Raw genomic sequence first — 12424 nt, 5'->3', positions numbered from 1 at the left:
CACAACCGTAGACACATATACTTCAGCTATCAGAGGACACGTGAGGTTAAGGGCATTCAGTCACTTTTTCCAGTATGGATGGAGGTCATGGGACTAATCTATCGTCCTTCTAAGTCATATATGCAATATGCGGTACAAAGCATACCGGTTATGAGATTAGTATAATACAGATCTTCTGACTATATGCTGCAGTTCAGAATACAACGTCATTATTATCTAAGTAAATACTACAATAATTCAGTTACGAGCATGTTTTGTGTATCTTTTATATTATTAAATGGCGTTCATTTGTTCAGACAATTAGTCTTCGAATCCTGTCATTCACTCACAGCATAATTCACGTCTCATGTCAGAAGTGCCCAAAAGTAAGTTTAGCTCCATCAGATATACTACTGTACATTAAAAAAAGAAAAGAAATTAATACTGTTATTCAGCAAGGATGCATTAAACTGATCTTCTTTTGTTCTTTCTTTTCATCAAAAAAAAAAAAAAAATATTTCAACTGAAAATAACAAGACATGCTTTTTGATCACCAAATCAGCATATTAAAATGACTATAAAATGTTTCAAAGTAGAAAACAATTATTTCAAATTGTAATAATATTTTAAAGCATTACTACATTTTTGATCAAATAAATGCAGCCTTGGTAAGTATAAGAGACTTAAATCTTACAGACTTTTGTATATGCTCGACAAAAATGAAGAAAATTAACAAACCAAGCAATAAATGAACTCTTACGAAGTACAACTAAAATGAACTTATACTTTTATTAAATATTCAGAGCAAAAAACAGCTAAGTTGAAATGTTTCAAATGGTGAGTAAATCCTTCTTTAAAATGTCCTCATGTATTCCTTCGTAACATTTTTTCCTCTTAATATTGTCACACAAACAATTGCCAAAAGCATCCTAGTATAGGCTCCCCCTAGTGGACTGCCTTACCGATGACGTTTATGTGCGGTGCTGCCTTGGAATTTGGACAAAACAAGGTATTATATAAGTGAGCACAATTTTACAGCCTTCTGTTTGGAATAGTCTTTCTGTCTATTCCAAGTCTAACATGTTGCATAGGTAGGCAGCTCACTATAGAGTTTGGACCGGAGCTAATATGTCTCAGACATTAGGTGATTTTGATGACGTCAGACTGAAATAAAGTCTTCTGGGTGAGTGTCAATCAGGAAGAATGCTGTTCTGTCAGATGGTCCTGTTTCTCCCTCACAGTTTCTTCCTCTCTTGCTCTGTTAGTCAACACTGTGAAAGTGCTGACAATGAGGAGAACCGTCACCTCTCCAGTAGATGATCCACAAACAATAGAGCCGCTAAGAAATATCATAATGCGTTCTGACACACTACATCACAATTATACACAATCAAATCGCCTGCGCTAATTTATTATGAGGTGCAATAGATGATGAGCCAGCAGTAATCTTTCATATCCTGATGAGACCCTTGGTTACAAGTTCTGCTCCCTATAGACTTAAGCAGTGAGAGGTATACAATGAACTGCCACAATTCACCAGTCAAAAAATGAGCATTTTTATTCTGTGCTTGTCAGTAGTCCTGTGTAGCCACACTTTTGACTATCAGCATAAAGTCTGTTCCACATCGCAGCTTATTCTAGCCAAGAGCCGCCCACTTAGACAGGAAGAGACACTGGTTGACATAAAGCGCTCACTGGGAAAACATGACTATGGCAACATTTCTGCAAAATGATATTACCGTGCTTTATGCATAATTTACGACACATAGCTATGTTTTATTATTAAACTGTTTGTTTTACGTATCACGCCAGTCCAGAAATTAAATGTCTGTTAAGTGACGGGAAAAAACGTTATGTTCTATTGTGTTTGAAAATAACGTGTCTACCTACTCTAAACCCAAGCAACCATGGCATTTCAGCTACAAGTCTTTAAGCTCTTTAATTGTGACTCATATTTCATTGGACTCGTACCCTCGTGCACTTTGTCTTTCATTGTATGGTCAAAAACAACTAAAATATTCTTTGTTTAATATTCCTTAGTTTTCTTCTAGTTTTCTTTCTCAAAGGGAAAATTCAACAAATAGTTTTTGGCTGACATGCTGATTTTAGCAGCCTGGGACTTTATAAAAATGACTTTGTTTTCTCAAAAAACAAACAAACAAACAAACAAACAAAAAAATAAAAAAATTGTTATGTTTGGATTGGTGAGATATTTGATATTTTGTGTCGTTTATTGAGTGAACTGTGTGTATAGTTTGTATAGGTGGATTCTGTGTTTATTTTGTTATTTTAATTGCTAAATTCCTCTAATAAAGAGTCAATGCAATACATGTGTCAAGGAGCCACTGTGACCTGCTGAGTGCATTTTGTTCCCAAAAAGTGTTTTTATTAAATGAAATGCGAATTCATTGTGTGCACAAATTAAAAAGAACTTGAATTAATGCAGGCACTACAGTTTTTTCTTTCAAATTCTGTGCACTAAATGAAGTGCTGACCCTATACTTTTGTGCTGACAAAATGCAACTGTCTTTTTCTTTTCGTACAAAATACTTTAAGAAATTGCAATTTGTCATGAAATACTGTATTTCGTGTCAGGTAATTAATTCAGTCAAAAGTCTCTTATGTTCACCAAGGCTGCATTTATTTAATCAAAAACACAGTAAAAACATTAAAACTGTGAAATATAATATTATAATTTAAAATAACTTTTTTATTTGAATACATTATAAGCTGAATTTTCAGCATCATTACTCCAGTCTTCAGTGTTACATGATCCTACAGAAGTCATTCTTATATGCTGATTATTTATAATGATTCTTAGCAATATTGAAAACTGTTTTTATTATATCTTAATGTGTGTGTGTGTGTGTCTGTTTTTATTATATCTTTTCTGTTTGTGTGTGTGTTTGTTTTTTTGTGTTTTCTTTGATGAACAGAAAGTTCAAAAGGATTCTTTGATGAACAGAAAGTTCAAATTGTATGATTTTTTTTTTTATTTTGATGTTTTTTGTATTTTTTTGGTCCTCTGAAGTATTCACTTATTTTTGTTTAAAAGAAAATCCCCAAACTTTTGAATGGTAGTACATCATGGTTTGCACAAAAAATATTAAGCATCCCAATGGTTTTTAACATTGATAATAATCAGAAATGTTTCTTGAGCAGCATATTAGAATGATTTCTGAAGGATCATGTGACACTGACGACTGGGGCAATGATGCTGATCATTCAGCTTTGCATCACAGGAATAAATGACATTTTAAAACATTAAAATAAAAAAATATATATATATTTTGCATGACTGTTTAACTGCTTTTTTTTCTTTCAAATAAATAAATGCAGCTCTCCTTGATTTCTTTCAAAAACATTTAAAAGTGTCCAAATTTTAACCAGTAGTATAATTCTAAGGTTGCACTTGATGCCCCATTTCACAGAAACAAGCTCTATTTCAATATTCTTCACCTGATCACTCTCCATTCCAGTGAAACCCTATAAAGTGTAAACAAACTGTTACTGGTATATTAGGCTATCCTCTGACAAATAGTTGCTATTTTATAAACTGTATTTGTTAAGTGTATTTGTCACATACTCAATAGTGTAAATGATGTCTTTAAACATACTACGGACAATTGTCGCATTCATTTTTCAGAGCTTAGTGCCCACAGAATGAGGCGGCACTTAACGAACTCACCGTGCGCCCCAGGCTTGCCTTTAAATCAGACCCTATTAGCAGAAGCATCTGGCGTCGCCACATGCCTCTGCATCCACTCAGTATGCAACACCCACACTCCCATACGCTGCATTTACTATGCCAGAGGACTCACAATTACCTCTCACATCTGATCATCCAAACACCCATATCCATGTGTCAACACTTCAGCACGTTACAGAACAAAAACACGGATGCAGAGAGCAGCATGAAACTGCTTTTCAACTCAAATTGAATGTTTGTGTTATGAAGCCTAAGTTTATTTGGTGTAAAACTTCATCTGAACTCTGAAAGTTGGTGAAACTTAGTTTCTCAGCACAAGACAACACACTTCACACAAACTCACACTAAACAACTGGAGCAGAGGTATCCCCAAAGGAGGAAGCCTTCAGTGTGTGAGTTAATGAAAAACGGTGGCTCTCCGAGGCCCAGGACAAATAGAGAACAGAGATATGAGAACAAACACACACACAACACATACGCACACCTACAAACACAAAATGAATCAAGCCAGAAAACATAAAACATCATAACAGAGCTGCTATTGGTCTGTGTTTATTGTTGCTGTAGAAGAAATGTAATGACCAAGCCCAGATGGAATTTGCAGACTTTATAGACCTAGAAAAATTATGTCCCGCACAGTCCCAAACCCTTCACTGGGGAGTCAGCAACTATCCTGCACTGTGATATATGTGACCCTGGACCATAAAACCAGTCTTAAGTCGGTGGGGTATATTTTTAGCAATAGCCAAAAAAACATTGTATGGGTCAAAATTATTGATTTTTCTTTTATGCCAAAAATCATTAGGATATTAAGTAAAGATCATGTTCTAATAAAGATATTTTGTATATTTCATACATACTGTAAAAATATTAAAACTTAATTTTTGATTAGTAATATGCTTAGCTAAGAACTTCATTTGGACAACTTTTTCAATATTTAGATTTTTTTGCACCCTCAGATTCCAGATTTTCAAGTAGTTGTATCTCGGTCAAATGTAGTCCTATCCTAACAAACCATACATCAATGGAAAGCTTATTTATTCAGCTTTCACGTGATTTATAAATCTCAATTTAGAAAAATTGACCCTTATTACTGATTTTGTGGTCCAAGGTCACATATGGTAGGGATAAATATATGGTAAAATGGTAATTGTGAATCGCAAGTGCAATGAAATGTACCAGGTATGCGATCAAGTAAGTTTAGTATGAAAGAAAAACCATAAATATGGAGATGATTAAGCGATTCAAATGTCAAATAGTTTACAAATCATGAATCATGAACTAAAAGTGTTTTGAGGTCATAACACAGTATTTTGCAGGGAAACGCACTAAAATTAGTCTTTATTCATCAACAGTCTGCCACTGTTATCAATTTGTGTGTGAAAAGGAAAAAAGGTTTTTTAGTGTTTTACTTTTCATTTCAGCTGGAAACTACAGTGTCATGTCCAGATACATTATTGTATTTTTGCAAAAATGTAGCAGCACTTTGTCTTTCATTGTATGGCCTAAAACAGCTAAAATATTCTTGCTTAATATTCTTTAGTTTTCTTGTGATTTCAAAGGGAAAATTCAACCAATAATTTTTGGCTGACAGGCTGATTATAGCAGCCTGGGACTTCATAAACAGCTGCTATTGGCCTGTGTTTGTTGTCGCTGTAGAAGAAATGAAATGACCAAGCCTAGATGGAATTGCAGACTTTATAGACCTTGAAAAATTATGTGCCGCACAGCCCCAAACTCTTCACTGGGGAGTCAGCAACTATCCTGCACTGTGATATATTGTAGGGATTAAAATATGGTAAAATGGTAATTGTGAAAGTTTAAAGTCAATGTTTTGGGAAACAGAGTTTGTAAATTGCAGTTATAAGATATAAAGTCACAATTATGCAAAATAAAGTTGCAAGTTATAATGTCAATTATTAAAAACAAAGTCGCAACTGAGACATCGCAAGATAAAGAGAAATTGTGTAGAGATTGTGAGTTATAAAGTCAGTCATCAGAAACAGTTGCAAATGGGAGACAATGTGAAACTAAGAGATAAAAAGTCAGAATTATGAGATTTATAAAGTCACAATGAGAGAAATAAAGTCACAGAGTGAAATATAAAAAGTCATATTGGAAGACATAAATCACACCCAGGTGATTATAATTATGAAAAATATAGCTGCAACTGCGAGAAATAAAGTCAATTGTGAGATATACAGCTGCAATTATGAGATATGAAATTACATTGTGAGATATTAAGTCACAATTTTGAGAAACAAAGTTGTAAATCGCAGCTGTATGATATTAAATCACAATTACACAAAATAAAGTCTAATAAAAATATCAGAAACAAAGCTGCAATTGGGAGACAATGTGACACTGAAAGAAAAAATTACACTGACATCTAAAAAGTCGCAAATTACAATAAACAAATTTGCAACTGCAAGACATAAAGTAAATTGTGTAAAATGAAATTGTTGCAAATAGATTTTTATTCTTTTCACATTTAGAGCTGGAGTGACGCGAAAAGCAGCAGGTTAACAAGAGTAAAATCAGTATTATAATGAAATATTAGCATGATATATGTTGCTTCTTGCTTATTTTTCATTTAATCAGCCTAATATTTTGACATTTAATAGAGAAATATAATTTTTAGCTCCAGAAGATGTAGTTATAGTGGCTAACTGGGTTGTGGTAACTAATCAAACATCAACCCATTACAAACCACCACTAACTAGTGAGCAAATCATAGTTTTACCAGGCTGTAATGTTAACTAAAGGCTACTGCTGTTTGATGAAAAGGACAAGCCCTTCAATATGTCCTCTTGTTTCAACAGTAATTATGTCAACACGGGAATGAAATTCATCCATTTACATTCATAAGATCATTTCAAGGGGTGGTTATGACAGCACAAGCCGAGAATGATGGTATGTGTGTGAAACCAAAGAAACTGCTTTACCTCACATAAATGTCTCTCTGTGCATATAAACCGCAGGAGAGATCTTTGAAGATCAATAATATCCAAAGCTGAAGGACAATGGTGATGAATCAGGATTTCGTCCTACATTTAGAGCTCAGGCTGACGTCAATCCCACAGTATTGGTTTCGGCCCTTTCTCTTCTTAGGGAACCCTGCGCTGAGAATTGTAATTAGCATACTGCACCGGACTAAGACGCTGATTTAAATAGAAGCATTTTGAAGGCCTGTTTGCGAATATTTCAGGGTGAGAGAGAGAAAGAGGGAGGCAGAGAAAGCGAAATGACTCACAGATGCTAAAGTGGTGTGAATCACACAGAGTGGTCACTCAGTCTGCACCAAACACACACTTAATAGACTCTATACACACCGACACACACACAAAAGAGTATTATTACATACTTAAGCATTCCTTTCTACATTTGTAGATACAAGTAGACATAGGAGAGTGCATTAAAAGAGTAGTTCAACTGTGCAATGTCCTTTAGAATTCCTCTATTTTTGTTCCACAGAATAAAGAAAATCACACAGGTCTGGGAAGACTACTTACCTTTATGTTGTTGTAAAAAACTGCAATGAATGTAGACTGGTGTTTTCATCATAATAAATATCATAGAAATGGCTCACACAACTTCTGTGCTACATACTAAGTGTTATAAGTTATAGAATGGCTTTATGTGAGAAACATTGAACGATTCATTCATAAATCAGAAATCGCTTCTCTCAAGTCAAGATGAATAACTTTAGAAGACTTGAAATATAGCACACAAGTCATATTAATAACTTTTATGATACTTTTATGGTGATCTTGCATCCAATTAAAGCTTGAAAGCTCCAATTCTCATCCTTTAAAATGTTTCAGTTTGTGTTCCACTGAAGTCATACAGGTTTGCAACAACATAATGCTCGTGAGTAAATGCTGACAATATATATATATTTTTAAAGGTGAACTATCATTTTAGAATGAGTATTCTCATCTGAAGCGGTGATATTTGGTGATTAAGAGAGACGCACCAGTGCTCTTGTAAGATGGTGCAGCCGGAGTGCTTGGACAGGATTATATAATGGGACAAGAATTCTCATATCCACTTTAAAAAAAGACATAATTAGCCATCTGCTCTCAGTGGACGCAGCAACACCAGAACGTCAGAGAGTCTAATCAAGAGAGAGACAATGAGCAGACAGACACCGCGTCTTTGAATAGACTGAGAGATATGAGGTTTTTGCATTCTTGGGGTTTTGCTTCCTGATAACGGAAAGGCCATAGAGCTTATGTTCAATCTCATGGAAAAGCTCCATTTTCTCTATTAAGTTCCCAGACTATATTGACTTATTTCTGGAAAGATGGATTGGGCAGATTGTTATTCTTTCTATACTTTCTATGTTCTATCTTTAACAGCTTCATTATGATGTAACAGCTGATAAAGCACCAAGAACAAACCTGCTCTGAAAAAAAAAAAAAAAAAAATTAGGCTTTGTTTAGACTCAAATCAAATTCAACCCAATGGTTCTCAACCAGAAAATTTGCATATGTATCAAATTAAAGATATAGATTTCATTATGTAGTGAATAGTGAATGAGTGAACATGTTAATAGTTAAGGACACTGTAACTCTCAGTTATTGCTAATCAAACAGATATTGACACATTTTGTCACTTTCAAAATGCCAGTGTGGACAGTGAGTCCTAAAGATCCAAAAAAGTTTTGAGAATTTAAATGACTCAAAACCATTCGGTAATGTAAATGCTAATCTGCCCTAATGCATTTGGGACAACACCAAAACTCCTCCTACTCCCTTGTCAATCAATCATTGCACCAATGCGAGGTTTTAAACTGGCAGGAAAAAATGGATAAGCCTATGCACACGCAAGCATGATTCACACACAGTGACATGGATCATGTGAAGCATATACATCTGAAGTTCAATTACAGCTGCTCGACTAAAAATAACGATGAGCATTCAGCTCAAAATGTCACATTTGTGCAGAGATTAACATTAAAGTCCATTTGCCCTAAGACTAAACTGGCTTTAACTGGTTTAATTTAGCCTAGCTGGTCTCCAAGCCTGGCCAATGAGTTGTTCTGCTGGTTTAGCTTAAAAAATTAAAGTACCCAAAACCTCTCTAAAATGAGCAAACGACCAGCTTGTTTTTCTCACCAAACATATTGTTTTAGTCCACATCTTTCACGTCTTTGGTCGTAATGCTGTAAACAGAGTTTGCCCTCTAAAGCCACAGTGTTCTCAGGGTCTCCCTGAGACTTGCCCTCTGTTCCACCGAGACTCTGACTTCAGATCAAATTAACAGCCTGAATAACTCGATAACGCAAACTGGGGTGATAAGACTGATAAAGAACTTCTCACTCTTGAGGTCTGATGGTGGAGATCACTAGCTGGGCTTTCATTGGCTTCCTCTCTCTCCTTCAGTGTAAGGTCATTTGTTGGGCACTGACTGGAATGAATTGAAATCATCTCAAACTATGTACTTTTTAAATAATTAGATTTCACTGACAATTATTTAACATTGAACTTCTACATTCTGCAGTGTAGCTCAAAGGAAAAGGAAAAAAGCATTGGTAATGTATTCTGTTGGTTAATTTAGGCAGGTTGTTGGTGAGACTTCAGTTGATTGACTGCAGATTAGTGCTTGACTAATTTGAAATGGTTGAATCTTTAATTATTACATTTATATTATCCAACCTTGAAAATGTGGCTACTTCATTGCTTGTTAGTGGTGACACACAGTGCCCTTGATCGAGTAACATTACTCCAAATTACCCCTGGGAGACTGTATAATATGTGTACAAGGACATTTTGTATAAAATCATCAGCTAAATGACTAATTAACGATCAGCACTTCCATTACGTTCAATTATGATGCCTAGAGGAAAGGCAATAACATTTGTTAATATAGCAGTGGTTAAAGACTTCGGCTAATAGCTGAAAGAGATGAATATAACCTGCTCCAATGTGCTTGTCTGTTTATACTCTATATGTATAGAGTGTACTCTATACATAGAGAGTAACTTCTCATTATAAGTCATTTAATTATTAAACAACTACTTACTGGCAATTTTGTTATATTGATCTATGATACACAGTAAAAACTTTGTTCATAGTTTTGTTGTTGGGGCTTAATTATGGAATGGTTTATGAAGTAGCCATTAGTATTTCTAGTTTTAAAGCTTGGCTAAAAATCTTTTTGTATTATTTGGCTTTTAATTAGGGGTGCTGATTTGTGTTTTGATGTGTTATGTTTGATGTTTTTTATGTCCATTGAATTTTTCATGATTGTTCAGCACTTTGAGCTGTAAAGCAGTTGAAAAGTGCTTCACAGATAAAGGAAATGAAATTAACGAAATGAAATCATTTTAAAGAAAAAAACAATATAATATAAATATAATATATAATATATATATTAGACATCACCTTGTAATCTGGAAGAATTCCCTCGAACCATAACATTTCTGCTGTCTTTATTTATAACTGTATGACGCAATTACTGGAGTCATTGTGATCACATTTTAAAAACTTATATTAATCCACATGTGCTTTCACAGTAACAAACAGGTTTTAATAGCTCAGATATTGTTATTATGCCATTATATAGCTTAATGGCGCATACAGTTCTCAAAATGCCTGTAACATCGACTGTTTTATACGCTAAAGTTGTGGCAACCCCTGCTGCCGGTTATAAGCCGTTAATTGAACTTGGAAAGTTTTCAGAGCTGTTAAAGACAAGAAGCGCATCTGACCTTGGAACTTGAATCCCTCTATCTGGATCCAGAGGCACAGGTCCTCCGTGTCGCAGTCGCACCTCCAGGGGTTCCCGCTGAGCCCCAGAGAGCGCAGCGCCGGCAGCGCGATCAAAGAGCTGATGTTGAGCGCCGTCAGGTTGTTGCGGCTCACGTCTAGCACCTGCAGCGCCGCGTTCTCCGCGAACGCGTCCGGGTGGATCTCCGACAGCCCCGGGTTATCCGTCATCCTCAGCATCACCAGGCTGGCCAGCGGGCCAAACGTCCGGTCCTCGATCTGCGTCAGGCTGTTGAAAGACAGATCCAGGTAGGCGAGCTTGCGCAGGTTGCCAAAAGTAGACTCGGAGATCTCCGTCAACGAGTTGTTGCTGCAGTCCAGGTACACCAGGTCCGACAGGTAGTTGAGCTGCAGCGCCGGCAAGTCGCCGATCCGGTTATTGGAGATGATCAGCTGCCGGGTGGCCAACGGGAGGTCCACGGGGAAGTCGCTTAACTGTTGTCCCGCGCACTGGACCACCAGCTGGTCGTCGCACACGCAGCGGTCCGGGCAGCCGGCTGTCAGAGCCGGGGACGGAGCTACATCCATGACGAAGACGAAGAGGAACACCAGCCGCAGTGACTGCAAGCTCGGCTCGGGCAGAACACGCATGATCCCGCCGCCGGCTTCATCGACTGTGAGTGCGCTCGCGCATTCTTCATTGATCTGCGGGATCCGGATCGGTCGTTGCTTCTGGGCAGGAATGTTTCGGTGTTACTGAGCCGATGCTGTTCTTGGGATCCTCTCGGAAGTCTCCTCAACAGCGAAGGTGACCGTGCTTGGCGCGTCTTTAGTCCGTTCTGTGGAGATCACCATGAGTTCATTCGTTGCGGTGTTGTGAAAATAGTTTGTTGTGATTTTTTCTTAGTTCAAGGATAAACGCTTGAACTGACTTTCCTCACAAGTCCATAAGTTTCATTCGGCGTTGACGCAGTTAAGTTGCGCGACGCGGTCCTGAGACGCACCATTGCGCTGTGTGTGCTGCTGTACGGCGGCTCCACTCTGGTGTGTGTTGCGCTGCTTCTCTCTGCAGCTGTGAGTGAGTGAGTGAGTGAGAAAGAGAGGGAGGTTGTTGCACTGAGTCTGACACAATGTCTGTGTGTCCTGCTATTTGCAGAGGGGAAAAATACCCGCGTACACCTCTTAAAAGCTTTCAACACAGGTGCACTGCGCTCATAGAGCACACAGGTGGACGCACTTTTTAAGGTTAAATGTTTAGAAGAGTATATACATAGTAGGCTATAGTATAGCACTGTAGAGACGTCCGTGTAAAGGAGACGGGGCTACAGGATTTTGAGTCAAAAGTCCAGTTACAAGGCTAATAAAAATATGTTCAAGGAACCTTTTGATAAGCTCCTATTAAGTTATGAAAACATTATTTCTGAATGTTCTCTGAACGTTCAAATTGTGCATTTTAAAAATAACAATAATAAAAATGATTGGTTATATGAAGCTATAGGAACATTCCGTTTTATCATTTTGCAAATATAGAAGATTTTTTTGTTTTATCTTCTAAAAATGTAGAATTACTCTATCCTCATATTTTTTCTATAGCTGCTGGGTAAACACACACACACACACACACACACAGTATAATTTATATATATATATATATATATATACATATATAAATAATTTTTTATACATACATATATATAAAGGTTAGCCTATGATGAAGATTAAAGTTAAACATTGAATGTTTTGCTCGCACATGTGTGAATGGTCACCTTCTTTAAGCTTTAAAAAAATAATGCAAAATATACCATCCTGTTTTAAAAGTTTGAAGATCATCGTTCACATTGTGGACAAGCTCGAGCGGGGAATTTTTATTTGTCTTTGTGTTGTGAAAATGAAAAGTCACCATATATCTTTTGAACAATACCAGGGTGAGTAAATAATGACTGCCTTCTAAATGAGACACCAATAATTGTTTTGAAAAAATCCGGTTGAATGAATGTTTTTATGATTTACTCAGAAAAGACAG

The 12424-nt window shown here is 36.5% G+C and overlaps 1 protein-coding gene across 1 annotated transcript in view; it reads right to left on the bottom strand.

Moving 5' to 3' along the window:
• Nucleotides 1-11990, bottom strand: part of LOC109060238 (leucine-rich repeat-containing protein 52-like) — a 28146-nt gene extending 16156 nt beyond the window's left edge. Inside the window, exon 1 of the mRNA XM_042777500.1 lies at nucleotides 10404-11990. Within this exon, the coding sequence (XP_042633434.1) occupies nucleotides 10404-11052 (649 nt within the window). The 5' untranslated portion in view covers nucleotides 11053-11990. The remainder of the gene's footprint in view (nucleotides 1-10403) is intronic.
• Between the last annotated feature and the right edge of the window lie 434 nt (nucleotides 11991-12424).

This window comes from Cyprinus carpio, chromosome A20 (genome assembly GCF_018340385.1).
Source record: "Cyprinus carpio isolate SPL01 chromosome A20, ASM1834038v1, whole genome shotgun sequence".
In the NCBI taxonomy this organism is placed as follows: domain Eukaryota; kingdom Metazoa; phylum Chordata; class Actinopteri; order Cypriniformes; family Cyprinidae; genus Cyprinus; species Cyprinus carpio.
Note: the sequence above shows the minus strand (reverse complement) of the source record. Positions and strands in the feature narration are given on the sequence as shown.